At 36.2% G+C, this 21,607-nt stretch overlaps 1 protein-coding gene across 4 annotated transcripts in view; it reads left to right on the top strand.

Moving 5' to 3' along the window:
- Positions 1–15,201, top strand: part of MAP4K5 (mitogen-activated protein kinase kinase kinase kinase 5) — a 163,794-nt gene extending 148,593 nt beyond the window's left edge. For 3 of the 4 annotated variants that reach the window (XM_055088413.1, XM_055088414.1, XM_055088412.1), the window contains exons 28-32: positions 3,055–3,123; positions 5,758–5,850; positions 8,388–8,458; positions 11,123–11,178; positions 13,588–15,201. In XM_055088413.1, coding sequence (XP_054944388.1) covers positions 3,055–3,123; positions 5,758–5,850; positions 8,388–8,458; positions 11,123–11,178; positions 13,588–13,675 — 377 coding nt within the window. In that variant the 3' untranslated portion in view covers positions 13,676–15,201. Of the gene's footprint in view, positions 1–3,054; positions 3,124–5,757; positions 5,851–6,211; positions 6,250–8,387; positions 8,459–11,122; positions 11,179–13,587 lie in introns of all 4 variants that reach the window. The other variant, XM_055088415.1, reaches the window with a different exon arrangement.
- The last annotated feature ends 6,406 nt before the right edge of the window (positions 15,202–21,607 follow it).

Genomic DNA, 21,607 nt, shown 5'->3' with positions numbered 1-21,607 from the left:
GCAACAAAAAGAATAAAATACCTAGGAATAAACCTACCTAGGGAGACAAAAGACGTGTATGCAGAAAACTATAAGACACTGATGAAAGAAATTAAAGATGATACCAACAGATGGAGAGATATACCATGTTTTTGGATTGGAAGAATCAGTATTGTGAAAATGACTGTACTACCCAAAGCAATCTACAGATTCAATGCAATCCCTATCAAATTATCGATGGCATTTTTTACGGAACTAGAACAAAAAATCTTAAAATTTGTATGGAGACAGACTTACTACAAAGCTACAGTAATCAAGACAATATGGTACTGGCACCAAAGCAGAAACATAGATCAGTGGAACAAGATAGAAAGCCCAGAGATAAACCCATGCACCTATGGTCAACTAATTTATGACACAGGAGGCAAGTATATACAATGGAGAAAAGACAGACTCTTCAATAAGTGGTGCTGGGAAAACTGGACAGCTACATGTAAAAGAATGAAATTAGAACACTCCCTAACACCATACACAAAAATAAACTCAAAATGGATTTAAGACCTAAATGTAAGACTGGATACTATAAAACTCTTTTTTTTTTTTTTAAAGAGAGGGAACATGTTTTTTATTTTGTTTTATTTATTTATTTATTTTTATATTTATTTTTGTCTGTGTTGGGTCTTCTGTGCGAGGGCTTTCTCTAGTTGTGGCAAGTGGAGGCCACTCTTCATCGCAGTGCGCAGGCCTCTCACTATCGCGGCCTCTCTTTTTGCGGAGCACAGGCTCAAGACACGCAGACTCAGTAGTTGTGGCTTACGGGCCTAGTTGCTCCATGGCATGTGGGATCCTCCCAGACCAGGGCTCGAACCCATGTCCCCTGCATTGGCAGGCAGATTCTCAACCACTGTGCCACCAGGGAAGCTCACTATAAAACTCTTAGAGGAAAACATAGGAAGAACACTCTTTGACATAAATCCCAGCAAGATCTTTTTTGATCCACCTCCTAGAGTAATGGAAATAAAAACAAAAATAAACAAATGGGACCTAGTGAAACTTCAAAGCTTTTGCACAGCAAAGGAAACCATAAACAAGATGAAAAGACAACTCTCAGAATGGGAGAAAATATTTACAAACGAATCAACGGACAAAGGATTAATCTCCAAAATATATAAACAGCTCTTGCAGCTCAATATTGAAGAAAGAAACAACCCAATCCAAAAATGAGCAGAAGACCTAAATAGACATTTCTCCAAAGAAGACAATACAGATGGCCAAGAAGCACATGAAAAGCTGCTCAACATCGCTAATTATTAGAGAAATGCAAATCAAAACTACAGTGAGGTATCACCTCACACCAGTTATGATGGGCATCATCAGAAAATCTACAAACAAGAAATGCTGGAGAGGGTGTGGAGAAAAGGGAACCCTCTTGCACTGTTGGTGGGAATGTGAATTCATACAGCCAATCTGGCGAACAGTATGGAGCTTCCTTAAAAAACGAAAAATAGAATTACCATATGATCCAGCAATCCCACTACTGGGCATATACCCAGAGAAAACCATAATTCAAAAAGACACATGCACCCCAATGTTCATTGCAGCACTATTTACAATAGCCAGGTCATGGAAACAACCTAAATGCCTGTCAATAGATGAATGGATAAAGAAGGTGTGGTACATATATACAATGGAATATTACTCAGCCATAGAAAGGAACGAAATTGAGTCATTTGTTGAGACGTGGATGGATCTAGAGACTGTCATACAGAGTGAAGTAAGTCAGAAAAACAAATACCATATATTAACGCATGTATGTGGAACCTAGAAAAATGGTACAGATGAACCGGTTTGCAGGGCAGAAGTTGAGACGCAGATGTAGAGAACAAACGTTTGGACACCAAGAGGGGAAAGCCGCGGCGGGTGGGGATCGTGGTGTTATGAATTGGGCGATTGGGATTGACATGTATACGCTGATGTGTATAAAATTGATGACTAATAAGAACCTTCTGTATAAAAAAAATAAAATTAAATTTAAAAATTTTTTTAAAAAGCTTCAAGAGGACTGACATATATACACTACTATATATAAAATAGATAACTAATAAGAATTACTGTATAGCACAGGGAACTCTACTCAATACTCTTTAATGACCTATGTGGGAATAGAATCTAAGAAAGAATGGATATATGTATATGTGTATGTATAACTGATTCACTTTGCTGTAGAGCAGAAACTAACAACATTTTAAATCAACTATAGTCCAATAAAAATTAATTTAAAAAAAAGAATGACTGCTCTAAATTATCTAAAATCTTTTCTTCTCTTCATCTAGACCATTCACGCAGTCTGAGTGGCTAAAATAAATTGTTTTACCAAAAACGTTCTGCAAAAATATCATGACTTCTATTAGCAGATGTTAAGAGAAGTAGCCCTGTGAATATCAGCAAAGTGATGAAAGTTGCTTCCTGCAAAGATGTTGTTGACAGTGTTGTTCATTATGCTACCCTGGTGTCCTTTTAATACAGGAACTCCTTCCTATGTGCGTGCACGCGCACACACACACACACACACACACACACACACCATCCTCCCCCCATACCAGGAAAATTTCTCTCTAATAGCTTCATTAATCCTTTTGCTTTTTCTGAATTACTGACTTATTTTTATCTCAGGGACACTGTGATGCACCTAACTGATCTTGTTTTCATCTTCCCATTGGCTACTGTAAAATGCAAAGCAAAATCTAGTCACTGTATAGCATGCATCTTACTTTCTTCCACATATTTACCCTTTGCTTCATTTTATTTTTGTAACTCATCTTTCTAGAGCTAGCAGAGGTATTAACTAAATGTAATATTGAGCCTTTCTCAGGTCAGTTAGCCTTGCATAGGACTTTGTTCTTTTAAATTGACTTACATATAGTTTTTGACAAGACAATTACAAAATATAATTTCTGTGTTTATTTCAAAGACTAGCTTAAAATCACAGAAAAAAATCAGAATTTGTGTTTCTTTTCTAAGTTCTAGTTTTTAAAGCATGTTATATAACTGTAACCTTGTTTTTTCCCCCACAAGGCAGCCAACAGTTAGATTCCATTCATGTAACACAGTTGGAGAGAGATACTGTTTTAGTGTGTTTAGACAGTAAGTATTATTTTAAAGTTTATTCTAAGTATACTACTTGATATAACATACCTTTTCATGGAATTGATTCTAATAGAATCAGTAAAGTAGATTTGCAGTTTTCCACCTTAAGTGGCATTGTTTTATTGATGAAAAACCTAAGTTGGCTACAGATGCAGTAACTAATTGATCTGTTTGTCAGACTATCCTCTGTGACCTTTTTCTTTATTCTGTTTGGCCTACTTGGGAACATTATACAGTCAGCCCTCTGTATCTGTAGGTTCCACATCCTCTATTCAGCCAACCATGGATTGAAAATATTTAGAAAAAAAAATTCCAGAAAGCTCAAAAAAGCAAACCTGAATTTGCAAGTGCCTGGCAGCTATATAGCTTTTGTGTTGTATTAGGTATTATAAGTAATCTAGGATCTACTGTATAGCACAGGGAACTATACTCAGTATTATATAATAACCTATAAGGGAAAAGAATCTGAAAAAGACTATATCTACATATATATACACACACATATGTATAACTGAATTGCTGTGCTATACACCTGAAACTTACACAATATTGTAAATCAACTATATTTCAATAAAAATATTTTTTAAAATTAAAGTCTATGGGAGGTTGTGTATAGGTTATATGCAAACACTAGGCCATTTCATATAAGGCACTTGAGCATCCATGGACTTTGGTCTCCGTGAGGGGTACTGGAACCAATTCCCCGTGGATACTGAGGGACAACTGTATTAGAACAGTTTGCCATAACCTTGGGGTAAAATTCTGTATAAAATTATTCTGTATAAAATTCTGTATAATTCATTGTAATTAATGAAAAAATAGAAGGTTATACTAATTTGGTCACTTGTCATATAACATGAACTTTTGGAATCATGTCAGTGTGATATTCTAATGCACAAATAGATTTGCCACCTTTACCTGCTAGTTGTGATTCTTTTGATGCAGCGAGAGATGTTATCGATAGATGTGTGTTGTACTGTATATGCAGTGGAAGAGACAGAAGAACTTTAACAGGTGTTTTCAATTTTGCAAACAAAGCATTCTAATTCTTAAAATCCCCCTTACTTTAATGCAATGAATCCTGCAAGTGAAATTCACCCAGACTTGGCATTATAGTTTGAAATTTGGCAATATTTGCTGTGGTTTGATTCATTCCAATATTTTAAAATTACTAGACCTGCCCATAGATGTTTAGGGTTATTTTTAAAATTGTTCCACTACTTAATTTACCTGTATTTTTGTCTTAATTTCTATTCTCTAAAGTGTTCCCTAGTGGATTTGCCTTATAGAATCGTAAAGATCATCTAATATTATAGATAAGTAAACCAAACCCCAGAGTGTTTCATTTGCCCATTATCCCTTAAGTACTTTTGATTCTTTGAATACTGATAAGATTGGCACGTGGGCTTCCCTGGTGGCGCAGTGGTTGAGAGTCCGCCTGCTGATGCAGGGGACACGGGTTCGTGCCCCGGTCCGGGAAGATCCCACATGCCGCGGAGCAGCTAGGCCCATGAGCCATGGCTGCTGAGCCTGCACGTCCGGAGCCTGTGCTCCGCAATGGGAGAGGCCACAGCGGTGAGAGGCCCGCGTACTACAAAAAAAAAGAGAAAAGATTGGCAAAGATTGGCATGTTGTTTGGTTACTCTTAAGTGAATTTGATAAATTCTTTTTTACCCAAACAAGTAGAAGGCTCAGTACTAATTAATGAAATAAACACGATCAGAATTTAATTGTAGTAGTGTTGAACCTTTAACATTAAATGCCTAAATACCTTCTGAGTCAAACAAGGAAAATAAATTACTTAGTTTTCATTTTGTTGATTTATGTATTTTTTTAAAAAGTTTTTTAAACCTTTGATTAACTAGGACTTCCATTTCCCAGCTATTCATGGTAAATGGAAAGTTGACTTTCTTCAGTTGTTCTTTTTTTTCTTAGGGGAGCAGTGTAACACTTCGAAAATTGTTTGTCAATTCTATGGTATAAATCAGTTTTACTAAGCAGCAATGGAGATAGGTGTGTAATCACGATAGGTGTGTAATCATAAATAATGGTAGACAGATCAGAAAGTAATGCAGAGAGAAGATATCTTCCAAGTCAGAGCTAAGATGGTTAAATTAAAAAACAAATGAACAAAAGGGAAATAGAAATATTCACATATACTGTCTATCCCAGAGTTTACTTATAAAGAAATTCTGACTTTTGAGAGTACTATTTTTTCCTCCCTTGTACTTCTGTAGAATATTAGTTACGTACTAAAGTTAAGAATTACTGCAAATATTACTTATCATATGTTATGTAATTTGTAAGGGGGAAAAAACCAACTCTTATTGCTGAATATTTAGGCACCAAGTTAACCACTATTAAAGAAACACTTCACTTTTTAAAAAATGAGAACGTAAGTGTTCAGTATAAACTATGAAAAAAAATACTGGTGGAATTGCCATTTACAACGGAGGCCTCACTCTTATAGAACATCAGTGACAATTTTTCACTGGGTATACTTGAATCAAGAGAAATAATTGAACTTTATTAAGAATATTGTTATATATCCATGTAAAATCCACTTATCAGGTTACATTTATTTTGGCAAATCTGTATTTCCAGTCTTGACTTGTTTTTTCTTTTTTTAAGAATTTGTAAAAATTGTAAATCTACAAGGAAAACTAAAATCAAGTAAGAAACTGGCCTCTGAGCTAAGTTTTGATTTTCGCATTGAATCTGTAGGTAAGTCTCCTTTTTTTAATAATGCATTTAGAGTACTTGGTTTTTTGTTCATTCTATACTTAGGGTTATCTAGACCAGCACTGTCTCATAGAAGTTTCTTTGATATAGAAATGTTCTCTGTGTTCTTAAATACAGTAGTCATTAACCACACTTGTTAAGTACTTGACACATGGCTAGTGCTACGTTTTAATTTTTAAAATTTTAATTAATTTAAATTTTGATGTAAATAGTCACACAGGACTAGTTACTATAATATTAGACAGTGCAGGTCTGGACCGTAATAAATCTTTTATTGTCGTTTCTTGAATATTTAAAATATGAAATCATTTCTTCTATTCATTGTTCCCTTTGCTGCATCAAGTGAATTATACCTCTTCCAATTCTTTCCAAATCATGAAGGTATTTGTGTGATGTGATTAACAATGTTAGATACGCTAGAATTCTTTGCCGTGTAAGATTCTGGTTGGTGTGTGTTGATGGTTTTTGCTTTTAGGTCTATTTAAATATAAATAGTTTCCCACAGAATCTGGAAAATACTATGCCATTTGAATTTGCTTCCTTGTCAATGAGTGTTTTACTCTGTAATATCATTGGTTTTATGATAAAAATTATTATTGTTTGCATTCTCACTGATTATATGTCAGTAAGTATTTTCCTCAAGGGTGATAGAACTTATGAAAAAATACCATGGGTGGAAACATTCTGAATGATTCATGATATGGTTCTACTTTAGGTCAAAAACAGTTAAAACAAAATTGGTGATTTTTATTTGGGCTGTAAAAAATATATGTATTTTATAATTAAATGTATATACTTTTAAAAATGTGTTTCTCACTGTTTAGAAAGTTTTCTGTTGATTTTTTAAAAATTTAATGGTTTTTCAAGTGGAGTTTTGCCCTATTGCAAAGTATATTCATCCCTCTGGGTAACCATCTTACATAGAAATAATTTGCTTATGATTGGAAATTTTATTCAAGCAGAAAACCTAAACTTTCTGTAGATGCCATGACAAAAGGAATTTTGGAAATATTTTCTTCTTTTACTCCTTTGTATGCTGGCTATTGCATGCCAGTTTCTAAGATTTAATATTTTCAATAGAGATTCCAATATACAGATCTTTAGGTCCTCTTAATTTTAACTGAAACACACTAGTACCTCAACTTTTTCCTATATGCTAAATTTTTTAGGATATTTTCGTTATACAAAAGTTTGTTCCTCCTAGGCTACCATCTCTTCTTTCCAGTGAACTTTGGAATAATTTCAAGGATCCTCCCGGGTAAAAAGAGTCCCTTTAAGTCACCTTTTAAAAACAAAGCCAGTACTACCTGTTTTTTTATTTCATGGCTAGTGAAGCTTGTATGATTTGTTACTGTAAAATACTTTTATGTTTATTGAACTAAATTATGTTTCCAGAACATTCTTACATTAACTTTTTACAGAGTCAATATTCTAGTAAGAAATATAATAAATTTCAATCACTTTCTCCCATCATCTTTACTGGTATAGGGCATATGGCTAACTCTCCAATAATCAAATTGGTTTTCTCCTTCTCTCACTGTTCTTTAATGACTCTAGCCTCTGGCCAGGAAGGACCCAGAGGCCCTGCTGCCTCCCCCCACCCCAAAATTGGGGGCCCTGCCACTGTCTCTAAACCACTAAGTGACCCCATATGTGTGCTTCAGTGGGCCCAGCACAGGCAGGACACAGAAATGGACAAGGCACAGCGAGAACAGGTTTCCCTCCAAGACCCTCAGGCCACCCCAGGGGATCATGGGAGATGGGTGGGCAGCAAGAGGGGATATGGCATGTCATGAGGTGGCCACACTTTGGGGTCATGGTCGTTCCTGATTCCAAAGCCATCAAGAAGTTGGGCAAGCTTGGCTCAAATCTGTGACCACCCTTGTGAACAGTGGAACCTGCAAGGCCAGGGCAAAGGCCCGTTGGGCTCTGGAGGCCTGATGGGGTTGGGCAGCAACAGTGAGTACTATAGCTGAGAGCCCGTAGCCCCTCCAAATAAGAATTGGTTCACAGATCAAAAATATTCAGTGTGTGGTTAAATTTTAGATTACAGGACAGGTTTATTTTTAAAAACTAATTTTATAATAGGGAATATGTGAACAGAAATAAAAGATGCTTCCTTAATAGCTACTTCTAAATATATCACATTATTTAAATAATCATGTTTTTTAATCCAAAAAAAAGTTATGTTTTTATTATTTTATTTACCTAAGACAAAAGATAGTATATGAAAGAAAAATTAATATGCTCATGTCCAGCTCATCAAAAGTTAGCCCATTTTTAAATAAATGCCTGTTATAATGTATCTTTGAAAATTTCCATGACCCTGCCTCAATAAATTATTTGAGCTTTGTCATGACTTAGCCACAAAAATGTTGGGAACTAATGGTCTAGACAGTGGAATTTTGCACCAAGCACTTGAATAGCCTTACATTATCATTTATTAAAGACAGTTAAGGAAAATGTATAATGCACTACTATGTACCTTATTTTAGTCCCGTTCTCCCTTATCTTTTTAGTGTGCCTTCAAGACAGTGTGTTGGCTTTCTGGAAACATGGAATGCAGGGTAAAAGCTTCAAATCAGATGAGGTAAGATTTCTCTAATTACCTCCAGTGATTCCCATTAAAGATTTTAAATGTTGAAACATTCGTTTTATGGATTTTCTTTCTGAACCCACGTTGCTATGTTTAATGCCTTTAATGCTGGTAGAACAAAACTGCCAGTATTTTCCCTTCAAATAATGTTCAGTTTTGTATTTATTGTATTCTCAGTGGCCACAAGGAATTGTCAAACATGAGATTACACAATTTCAGTCCTCTTATTTGTAATTTATAAATATGGTTGCTAAACTTACTAAACTTTTCTAAAGGTAATAAGCCTTTTCCATAATCTGTAAATGTGCAGCTTCTTTTTTTTTTTAAATAAATTTATTTTATTTATACTTTTGGCTACGTTGGGTCTTCGTTGCTGCACACTGGCTTTTCTCTGGTTGCAGCGAACGGGAGCTATTCTTCGTTGTGGTGCACAGGCTTCTCATTGTGGTGGCTTCTCTTGTTGGGACCACAGGCTCTAGGTGCTCAGTCTTCAGTAGTTGTGGCTCATGGGCTTAGTTGCTCTGCAGCATGTGGGATCTTCCCGGACCAGGGCTAACCCGTGTCCCCTGCATTGGCGGGCGGATTCTTAACCACTGCACCACCAGGGAAGCCTCTGCAGCTTCTTTTTTAATGTTATATTTAAAATTCTAAATTAATATGTATTGGATCACAGGACTAAGGAAAATCTAAGAAAATTAATTCATTTACTAAATATTTTTTGAGTATCAAATACATTTAGGACACTATTATTATAGCACTGAAGACATAATGAAGCATAATTATAAATAATATCAAACCCTTATGATGTCTATCTTCCAGACACTTTACAAATACTAGCTTATTGAAGGCTAATAATATAGTGGGGTTTAGGTACAATTCAAAGTAAAGTTATGCACTATTCATATTCCCGATTTACAGGTACAGAGTGGTTAAGTAACTTACCCAGAGTTACAGAACTAGTTAAGTGACAGAGCCTGGATGTGAAGGGTCTCCAAAAATCACTTCTACTGAGATAATCGGGATACAGTTCATGTAGGAGGTGGGACTTGGGCTCCCAGCTTGAGAGGTGAATCCTAACAGTTAAGAGAATACTAACAGAGACATTTCCCATTTGTGTGAGTACCTGTGTAATTCTTGCACACCAGGGCCTCACAAATTTATGGACTTATTTTGAAGCTTAAAATCTTCTATTTGAATTACCTTTACACTGTTATTTAGATATAACTATTTCCACCTCTTATATGAATGCAGAAATAGAATGCATCCAAGTAAAAATGATGTTAATCAGTGGAATTAGAATGCTTCCAAGAGAAAATGACATAAATCAGCTTGTCTTTGAAAGCATCCGTTTAGTTACTGACCCATGTCACTAAGTGTCACCAGGCCCCTGCATTTAATGAAGCCTACAGTTCTACTTACTGCCATAACATTAATTGTCCTTAATTGCTGTTTTCACTGTGTCACTCCTGTGGTTAGAAATCTGTAGAAGTTACTTGTTGTTTACCATATCAAGCGTGACTTCTACCTCCTGTTTTTAAGTCATCTTGCTTACCTTTTTCTTTCTGGTTTTGTTCTCATCCTTCAATTTGGGCCTAGCTATAATGTTCATAATGTACTATTCAGCCATTCTAGTCCACAATGATTGGAACATTTCTGAACTTAATACTCTGAAAATCAGCTGCATTTAGTATAGCACCAGATTTATTTTCTGATTCAAGTTTATTAATTCCATCTTCTCAGCTAGACTGCAAACTCATTGATAGCAGAGTAGTTTTATACTTATTTTATATCCACACTGTCAGAGTTTGGGTTCCTCCAAAAGCTGACCCTAAAACAAGGACTCAGGTCCTTGTTTATTTGGGAGTAGATCCCAGAAAACAAGTGACAGAGTAAGGAGTGTAAGATGGAGAAGGACAGAAAGCCAACAAAGAGCACATTAATAAACTGGTTCTCACTATGGGCAGCGAGGGCTTAATCCCATAGGGACTATGGAGGAACAGTGTGGAGCACACCTCAGAATTGGCTCATCAGAAGGTGGGGAGGCGGGTGCATTTATACACCAACTGCTGTCCCTGGTAGTTAAGGGTTTCCCCCAGAGGTGTCAACTCCCCACACTTTGGAATAGTACCTGTGCACGACTGAGTACCTTCTTTCTTTAGTTTTGGAGAAGACAGAGCAGAGGAATACCCCCGGTACACAGATGTAAGACACTGGTGCATGGGAGTGTCTACCGCAGCTCTGCTGAAATCAGGTGGGCTGAGGGGTGCCACCTCAAGCATCTGCCCTATGACGTAAAGGAAGGAGTAGGGGCTGTGCAGTCCAGCAAACCTGTACTCAGATCTTGGGTCTACTAGTTATATGACCTAAAAGTAAGTTACTTAACCTCACTTAGTCTTAGTTTTCTCTTTAATAATATGGGAATAATACATATCATAAAAAGTTCTAAGGAAAGTGCTTGACCCATACAGATGTTCCATAAATGTTGATTTGTTTCTATCAATAAGCAGTCAAAAAAAACCTTACTAAAATCTATTTAATTTGAGGAATTGAGTCTATCAAAAATTATCATTCTTTTTAATACTTGCTCTATCTAAATGATTTTTAAATTATAATTTAAATAATATGGGGACTAATAATATGGGGTATTTTCTTTCATAGGTTACCCAGGAGATTTCAGATGAAACAAGAGTTTTCCGCTTATTAGGATCAGACAGGTAATAGTTTGGTTGTTTTATACCAAAGGAGTTCAACGATTGTATTTTTAATTATACTGTCAACCTCTGACTGTGTTTCAAACAGAACTTCTTTTTCAATATACTTATATTGTTTCAATATATTTATTTATATTGTTCAATAGAAGTAACATTGGTTTATAACATTTATATAAATTTCATGTATACAGTGTTATATTTCTAGTTCTATATATCCTACAGTGTGCTCACCACAAAAAGTTTAGTTTCCTTTCATCACCACACAATTAACCCCCTTTACTCATTTCACTCTCCCTCCGCCCCTACCTCTTCCCCCTGGTAACCACTCTGTATCCATGTGTTTGTTTTTGTTTGGTTTGTTCATTTATTTATTTTTATGTATGTTAAACAAAACTCTTAGAGGCTTCAGAATCTTAGAGAAATTTCCCTGTATCTTTATTGAGAGAGAGAGAAAAATATTTTAATTAGTCAGTTAAGCAAGCTTTTGTCAGTGTGAGGATCATGATTCTAGAAACAGTTATATTCAGCCAAGACAAAATGTGTTAAATAGGTGTTTATGTCCCTAGTACCATGATATATTTCAGGCTCCTTTGTTTTCATCATTTCTTCCTGGCGTGTTAACTTCTATTAACTGTTACTGTATATATATACAACAGAATGTGCACCTCCTGACATTTACTTTTATATCACAAGATATTTGAGTCTCTGAGGTCGTTCTAAATTAGAAGGAATTATGTGGTCTCTGTGATCAAAGTGAAAGATAAGTTCCAAAACTATGCCATCTCATGAAAAAAGAATTATAGCTTTTGTTCTTCAAAGTCTATGTTATCTACCTCTACAATGAATAAAATACCTATCCCTTCCTATTTTCCAAAAGTTGTAACTGCGGCAAAACTGGCTATAGTGGTATACATTAGTCCTGAGGCAAGGATTGAGAACCTCTGATCTTCACGTTCAGTCTAGTCACAAAACCATTGCTTAGATATTACACACTTAAGGAAGGCGGGGAGAATTGGAGTTATGACTCCATAAAAATTTTTTAAAGAGACTTTTGTAAAGAGAAAAAGGATTTTTGGAAAATGGCAACTACCCATTGCCGTTGAAAAGGCAAGCCTAGAGAGCATGGCAACCTAGTAACTAGTCCTGCATAAAAGAGAATTGGAGGACCACCTGGTAAATGACTGTAGAATGGGAGGCCCTTTGCTTCTCCAGGAAGGGCTGACAAAAGAATTATAGATGATTCAGTGATCCTGGCACAAATTGCACTCTGGTGAGACATAGTATGAGAGATTTCTGCTTGATAGAGGGTAGGCATCAGAAGCCATTTCTCTTAGTTACTTGTTTCCTTCCAACTCTTTCCCCCAGAATTTTCTCTTTCATCTATCCCTTCTTTGTTTGTATTGTTTCTCCATTCTCTGTCACTATTGCCCTAAAAAACTACTTTTTTCAGACCATTGCCTTGTTCTAATTATCTTCTTACTTGGGCATCTCCTTGATTTTAAGACATATATCTTAACCAAGGCTTTTGTTTTGTCTTAATTTTTAAAGTGATCTGTTAAATTGTATTGTTTAAATATAGGTATTAATGTCTAGGAGGAAAGAAAACTATGCCAGAATATTAATAATGGTAAACTCTGGGCAGTTGAATTATAGGTAATTTTATTTTCCCCTTCTACTTTTCTTTAATGCATACTTTAAGTATATATTACTTTTTTGTTGTTTTCATTTCAAAACTAATGATATGCTAGTTGTAGGAAATTCATACACTAGAAAAATATAAATTATTTATTCAACTCCTCCCCTCCCATTTCCCCTTCTAGACTTTTTTCTCTGCATAGGCATATTGTTTTTTATTTTGTTCTCAAACCTGTCTTCCCACAGTGTAGATCCTATGATATGACACTTGATTGGTTTTTCTGCCTATTGGTCCTTTCATTGAACTCTTACCCTGCCTTTGTTCCAGGGACAAGGGAGATGGCCCCATTTCATACTTTTTAAAACTATTTATTTGCAAATACCTTGAAGAACAGTGTGAGTGGGTGCCTCTTAGAATCCTGTTTTATTCTCTCAGCCCTTCCTCCATCCCCTTCTTGTTCATGTATATTCTAAAGCTTTATTATACCTTTTTTTGGCATATATGAGTAAGCAAATTTGTTTTTAGTTGGAATAAGATGAGACTATCCTGAAATGTTTTTAATATTTTATATTCATAAATTCATCAATTCTTATTCAGTTTTGTTTTTAAGCTATAAAATGTAAAGCTGAATTTGACTGTGCATCTATTAATGTGATCTCTGTGTAATCTTATATGAATGTGAACAATGATATTCTTTCCTGGTTTGATGTTAGTATTTGAAGGTGAAATCTCTGTTTCTACTCTTTAACAAGACTTTTGTTTTGATTTAATTGCAGGGTTGTTGTTTTGGAAAGTAGGCCAACAGAAAATCCTACTGCACACAGCAATCTTTACATCTTGGCTGGACATGAAAATAGTTACTAAGCAACAGAAATTGGTCTCAAATGACAGGAAAATGAATACACTCCATTGAAAGCAAAAATATCTTAAAGAAATTCAGTACAAACTACACTATGATTTGCTTTAATTGTTATGGGTTATATCTCAAATGATCTGTACTTTAAGGTAGAATTCAATATTTTCTGTAGCTGGAAACAGCTATTCTATCTCTTGCCACTATGTGGTGGTTTTATCAAGTTTGCTTAATAAAAGCTATGAGACAAATAGTCCTCTAGTTCCAGGAAACACAGTCTTTTTAAAAAAAATGTTTGTAACAAGGATGCCATGATATTTTTAGATAACAACTCATGTGATTATCTTCAGAGAGATAAATTTAGTGACAGTTTTGTCATTTTATACCATGTTTTATTCCTTCTTAATGAACATAATTTGATAAAGAAATTATCAGGTAAGACTTTCACTTTTACATTGGCCATTCTGTATGTTTTTGTAAAATAGAATATTTAATCCTTATTTATTAATCTCTTGCTGGAGTGGTGTACTGTATCTAACTTTTAGCAAAGGAAGGTTGCAGAGCAGCTTAAATTTTTTTATAATATATAAAAATTTTGTTTACCTTTTAAGACTAGTACTTTGAGGGTTTAAAGGCTGTGTTTGGAGGTTCAATACATACATGCAATATTATTTAACACAAGTATTTTGTAACATAATATCATCCAGAATTGCCTTAAAAGAGAGTTTTGTGTTTTCAACTACGTATAATTGTAAGGGGTCATACAGAAGATAATGATGATGGTTGAAATATTGTTAGAAGGAGTGTGTATTTCTAGATGTGACTACCGTGTGTATGTATTCTTGACAAGCAGTATAATATACCTGTGATTTTTTTTTACATTAGGGATAATGCATAAGAAATTAATCTTCATATATATTATCATCCCTAATGTAGGGAGGAAAAGTGTTTAACTGCCCGTGATATGTATTTTACTTATACTATACCAGAGGGGAAACTGTAAAGCAACTACATGTGTATTCTTGGGTTTTTCACATATATAGATCTTCATTTTGAGTAGGTTTTAAAAAAAAAATCTTTAAATGAAATTTAATTCCTGATGGGATAGTATAAATAAGTATTATAAAAATCAGTATTCTAAAGATAAGTAAGGATTGGGCCATTCTTGAGTTTTCTTCCTTTCTGCTATTGTTAGTATTCAAAATGAAAGCATCACACTGGTACCTATTGTCTTAATGCATTTAACAGTTATTGTTGAGATGATGAACAAGGGGGTGGCAAGAGCAGACTATAGATTAATTTTCAGCAGTTCCTTGAGAGGAAAACAGTGTAACTTTCTCATTCGGTCTTTAGCAGTCCTGTATAGTAGGTATTATCATCATCTCCTTTTTTTAGATGAGGAGATAAGGGGTTAGCAAGGTTAAGAGACTTAACCCAATTCACACAGCAAGTTAGTGGTTGAGGCAGACCATGAGTCTTGTGACTCTGTTCTTTTCACTATGCAGTATGCAAACAATAAAATATTATGCAAATGAGATATATAAAGTATTGTCCTTTAAAAATGCTATGATTTCAGTAAGTGTGTTGCTCTTTATTTGGGGTATGTTAAATGGGGCCTCTGGACTGAAGGACACTGGATACAAAAGATGGCAGGGGACCATACTCAAACAGGAAACATTTACATTCTGGATACAAAGACCAATATCCTCCTCCGCTCTGAATGCTGGCAGCCAGATATTCCCATCCTAACAATACTGGACAAGTCTTCTCTGCGCCATCTGGTCAGTGCAAGTGGAAAGACCTAAAAAGATCCTGACATCAGAAGTGTCCTGGCTAAACTGCCCAGCTGGATAACTCTACAGTGAAAATCGTAATGTGCCCACCACCCCATGCATGCATCCAGAGCTTACAGTTAGTCTTTTAGTCCTATGCTATTAAAAATTATTAAACAGGGACTTCCCTGGTGGTCCAGTGGGTAATACTCCGCGCTCCCAATGCAGGGGGCCTAGGTTCTATCCCTGGTCGGGGAACTAGATCCCGCATGCATGCCACAACTATGAAGCCCGCATACCGCAATGAATATCCCACATGCCACAACTAAGACCCAGTGCAGCCAAAATAAATAAATATTTTAAAATAATAATAAAAATAAATAAAAATAAACAACCAGGAGTTATGAAACATCTTTGGAAAGCTTCTTACAGGAAAGAGAGAAAACAATAGGGGAAAAAGCACCTAATGGAAACAGACTATGCAGAATGAAGAAAAAGTCAAAACAAAAAGTATCTTTGCAGAGATACTGCAACTATGAATCAAGAGTAGGATACTAAAAGAGCTTTCGAAAAAACAGAGCTGTTAGAAAAAATATAGCACGGCTGAATAATTCAATAGATGATTTAGAATATAAAGTTGAAGAAATTTCTCAGAAAATAAAAAGAAATGAAAATATTGGAGAAAAAAAGAAAATTAACAGGCCAGGAGGCCCAATATCCAATCTCCCAGAGTTCCAAAAAGAACAGAGAAAATAGGGAATCAGTAGAGTATTTCAAGAAATATTCTCAGTACTAAAGAACTTCAGATTTTAGATTGAAAGAACACAGTGGATGAAAAAAGTCTATTATGAAATTTCAGGCATGTCAGGGTCAAAGAGAAAATCTATTATGTTTCTGAAGAAAAGGGGCAGGTCAAATACCAAGGAATAAGAATCGGAATAACTTCAAATTTCAACAGAAGCAGTGCCTTCAAAATTCTGAAAGAAATTTCCAACCTAAAATTCTGGATTCAAATAAACTATTAATTGAACTTAAGGTTATAATGAAGACATTTTTATTTGTACAAGGTCTCACAGACTTTACCTTTCATATAGTCTTTCTCAAGAAGCTGCCAGAGGATGTGCTTCATAAAAATAAGGTCATAAGGGCTTCCCTGGTGGTGCAGTGGTTGGGAGTCCGCCTGTCAATGCAGGGTGCGCGGGTTCGTGCCCTGGTCCGGGAGGATCCCACGTGCCGTGGAGCGGCTGGGCCCGTGAGCCATGGCCGCTGAGCCTGCGCGTCCGGAGCCTGTGCTCCACAACTGGAGAGGCCGCAACGGTGAGAGGCCCGCATACCACAAAAAAAAAAAAAGTCATAAACCAAGCAATATGAAGACATAGGTGCAAAGACTGGGATTCAGCATAGGAGAGAGATGAAGGAACTCCCCAGATGATGATGAGATATCCAAGGATGACACCACACCAGACGTACAGAACATAGTGAGGCATATCAGAAGCTCCCAGAGAGGCTTTTTCAGAAAGATTAAATAATAAACTACCTGATGCATCTCCCAGACCCCAAAAAATCAGAGTGAGGGACTTGTGATACTGAAATGGAAGAGGAGGAAAGGTCAATGTAAAGGTGTATTATTGAGATCATTGCTGTGTAGACAATGGCATCTTGATCCACCAGTTCTTCTGTGAAGCTCTGTGATAGTTCCCACAATTGTCTCCTGAAAGACAAGTGGCTGGACCATTTATCTTGACACGCTTCTCACTAGGTGAGTTGCTGCCAGGACATTACCTCCTGAAGTACCAAGTTGCAGCTTGTACTTGGGCCATGGGCTCCTTCAGTGTCAGAGAATGCCCTGAGGCAGAAAGCTGGAAGAGTAGGAGATAAATCTCAGCTCTCCCTCTGTGGCTGAAATCAGAAATGGGTGCAGGGGGCTTCCCTGGTGGCATAGTGGTTGAGAGTCTGCCTGCCAATACAGGGGACACGGGTTTGTGCCCTGGTCCGGGAAGATCCCTAGTTACTGAGAGCTTGTTTAGGTTCTTGTTTGAAGAAAGCTAGAACTACTGATTAAACTAGTCTATATTAGAAAAATATAAACCTAGATATAAATGTTATAACTTAAGGGGATAAACACTAAAAAAAAATAACCTGCATGCTTCTAGAAGAAAAATGAATAGTCAGCTATATGTTGTTTACCAGAGAAATATCTCTTAAAGAAATGACACAGAAAAGAGAAAATAAAGGGTATAAGAAATGATATTTAAGCCAAATATTAATTTTTAAAATGTAGTGTGGCAATATTAATATCACATAAAATTGAATTAAGGCAAATAATATTGAGGGACAGTTTACCAAGAAGATATGACAATTGTAACTTGTGTGCACAAAGCAGCAAAAATTGACAAAATTACAAGGAGAAATAGTTCAACCACAATTATATACAAATGTCTTATGGAAACTAATGAATTAAGCAATAAATCTTTGTAGGCTATACATTATTTGAATAACCAAATTAAGCACATATAGAACACTTATGAAAATTGACCACATATTAGAACACAAAGCCAGTATCAAAGAATCACTATCATGCTGACCCATTCTCTGGCCATTATACAATAAAATTAGAAGTGAAGTAATAATAAAAAGGTATCTCTGAGATTCTCCATACATTTGGATACTACAAATAATTTACTTCAAAATAATTTATGGGTAAAAATGAAATCATAATAGCAACCACTGGCTGTTCAGAAGTGAACATAAATAAGAGTGCTATATACTAAAACTTTGAATATAGCAAAAGTGGTACTTAGAGGGAAATTTGTAATATTAAGTCCACTAATTAGAAGATAAGAAAGATAGAAAACAATTGCATTGTATGTTCAACTTAAGAAAATAGAGAAATAACAATAGAGTAAGTCTGAAGAAAATAGAAGGAAAGAAAGATTTAAAAGCAGTAATTAATGATAGAAGTAATCAACAAGTAATAACTGCTTGAAAAATCCAGCCAAGAAAAAACGAGGGTAAGCACAAAAATATTATGTATGAAAAAGGGGACTTAACTACAGATTCAGAAGAGATTATTTGATTAATAAAATAATTATTAAATAAGTTAATACAAAACAAATAAGAAATTAATAAATTAAATTGTTTTAAAACAAAAATGTGCATGAATAGTAATAAAATAAGCATATCTTTATGGCTTATTAAAATCTGAAATTTAGTTGAAATGGAGCTTTCGAAAAAACAGAGCTGTTAGAAAAAATATAGCACGGCTGAATAATTCAATAGATGATTTAGAATATAAAGTTGAAGAAATTTCTCAGAAAATAAAAAGAAATGAAAATATTGGAGAAAAAAAGAAAATTAACAGGCCAGGAGGCCCAATATCCAATCTCCCAGAGTTCCAAAAAGAACAGAGAAAATAGGGAATCAGTAGAGTATTTCAAGAAATATTCTCAGTACTAAAGAACTTCAGATTTTAGATTGAAAGAACACAGTGGATGAAAAAAGTCTATTATGAAATTTCAGGCATGTCAGGGTCAAAGAGAAAATCTATTATGTTTCTGAAGAAAAGGGGCAGGTCAAATACCAAGGAATAAGAATCGGAATAACTTCAAATTTCAACAGAAGCAGTGCCTTCAAAATTCTGAAAGAAATTTCCAACCTAAAATTCTGGATTCAAATAAACTATTAATTGAACTTAAGGTTATAATGAAGACATTTTTATTTGTACAAGGTCTCACAGACTTTACCTTTCATATAGTCTTTCTCAAGAAGCTGCCAGAGGATGTGCTTCATAAAAATAAGGTCATAAGGGCTTCCCTGGTGGTGCAGTGGTTGGGAGTCCGCCTGTCAATGCAGGGTGCGCGGGTTCGTGCCCTGGTCCGGGAGGATCCCACGTGCCGTGGAGCGGCTGGGCCCGTGAGCCATGGCCGCTGAGCCTGCGCGTCCGGAGCCTGTGCTCCACAACTGGAGAGGCCGCAACGGTGAGAGCCCGCATACCACAAAAAAAAAAAAAAGTCATAAACCAAGCAATATGAAGACATAGGTGCAAAGACTGGGATTCAGCATAGGAGAGAGATGAAGGAACTCCCCAGATGATGATGAGATATCCAAGGATGACACCACACCAGACGTACAGAACATAGTGAGGCATATCAGAAGCTCCCAGAGAGGCTTTTTCAGAAAGATTAAATAATAAACTACCTGATGCATCTCCCAGACCCCAAAAAATCAGAGTGAGGGACTTGTGATACTGAAATGGAAGAGGAGGAAAGGTCAATGTAAAGGTGTATTATTGAGATCATTGCTGTGTAGACAATGGCATCTTGATCCACCAGTTCTTCTGTGAAGCTCTGTGATAGTTCCCACAATTGTCTCCTGAAAGACAAGTGGCTGGACCATTTATCTTGACACGCTTCTCACTAGGTGAGTTGCTGCCAGGACATTACCTCCTGAAGTACCAAGTTGCAGCTTGTACTTGGGCCATGGGCTCCTTCAGTGTCAGAGAATGCCCTGAGGCAGAAAGCTGGAAGAGTAGGAGATAAATCTCAGCTCTCCCTCTGTGGCTGAAATCAGAAATGGGTGCAGGGGGCTTCCCTGGTGGCACAGTGGTTGAGAGTCTGCCTGCCAATACAGGGGACACGGGTTTGTGCCCTGGTCCGGGAAGATCCCAATGTTTTTGGAAGATTTTAGTTGAAAAATTAAAATAAGAGAATAGAAAGTGATTCATATATTTTTATCAAGTTTGCTCTTTAGTAAATAACATAATATAAAAAGATCTTTTAACATATCATTCATGATATAGTGAAAGTCTTAATACTATGCAAGATGCTTGGGCTTGATTCTTTTTTTTTTTTTTTTTTTGCGGTATGCGGGCCTTTCACTGCTGTGGCCTCTCCCGTTGCGGAGCACAGGCTCCGGACGCGCAGGCTCAGCGGCCATGGCTCACAGGCCCAGCCACTCCATGGCATGCGGGATCCTCTCGGACCAGGGCACGAACCCACGTCCCCTGAATCGGCAGGCAGACCCTCAACCACTGCTCCACCAGGGAAGCCCTGATGTGGACCATTTTTAAAGTCTTTATTGGATTTGTTACAGCATTGCTTAGTTTCATGTTTTGGCTTTTTGGCCACGAGGCATGTGGGATCTTAGCTCCCCGACCAGGGATCGAACCCTCACTCCCTTGCATTGGAAGGTGAAGTCTCAACCATTGGACCGCAAGGGAAGTTCCAATCACTGATAATATTATTTCTAGGCAAAAACTTACCTGAGGTTGAACCAGATGGTTTCACAGGCAAATTCTATCAAACATGTAGAGAAGAGCCAACACCTATCCTTCTCAAACTCTTCTAAAATATAGCAGAGGGAGGCACACTCCCCAACTCATTCTATGATGCCACCATCACCCTGATACCAAAACCAAAGATGTCACAAAGAAAGAAAAAAAAGGCCAATATCACTGATGAACATAGATGCAAAAATCCTCAACAAAATACTAGCAAACAGCATCCAACAACACATTAAAATGATCATACACCATGATCAAGTGGGGTTTATCCCAGGAATGCAAGGATTCTTCAATATATGCAAATCAGTCAATGTGATAAACAATATTAACAAATTGAAGGAGAAAAACCATATGATCATCTCAATAGATGCAGAAAAAGCTTTCGACAAAATTCAACACCCATTTATGATAAAAAATCCTCCAGAAAGTAGGCGTAGAGGGAACTTACCTCAACATAACAAAGGCCATATATGACAAACCCACAGCCAACATCGTTCTCAATGGTAAAAAAATGAAACCATTTCCTCTAAGATCAGGAACAAGACAAGGTTGTCCACTCAGACCACTATTATTCAACATAGTTTTGGAAGTTTTAGCCACAGCAATCATAGAAGAAAAAGAAATAAAAGGAATCCAAGTTAGAAAAGAAGAAATAAAGCTGTCACTGTTTACAGATGACATGATACTATACATAGAGAATCCTAAATATGCTACCAGAAAACTAGAGCTAATCAATGAATTTGGTAAAGTAGCAGGATCCAAAATGAATGCACAGAAATCTCTTGCATTCCTATACACTAATGATGAAAAATCTGAAAGAGAAATTAAGGAAACACTCCCATTTACCATTGCAACAAAAAGAATAAAATACCTAGGAATAAACCTACCTA

The sequence above is a fragment of the Physeter macrocephalus genome, chromosome 11, assembly GCF_002837175.3.
Source record: "Physeter macrocephalus isolate SW-GA chromosome 11, ASM283717v5, whole genome shotgun sequence".
NCBI classification, from domain to species: Eukaryota; Metazoa; Chordata; class Mammalia; order Artiodactyla; family Physeteridae; genus Physeter; species Physeter macrocephalus.
The sequence above is the reverse complement of the archived record's forward strand: the minus strand, read 5'-3'. Positions and strand labels throughout refer to the sequence as shown.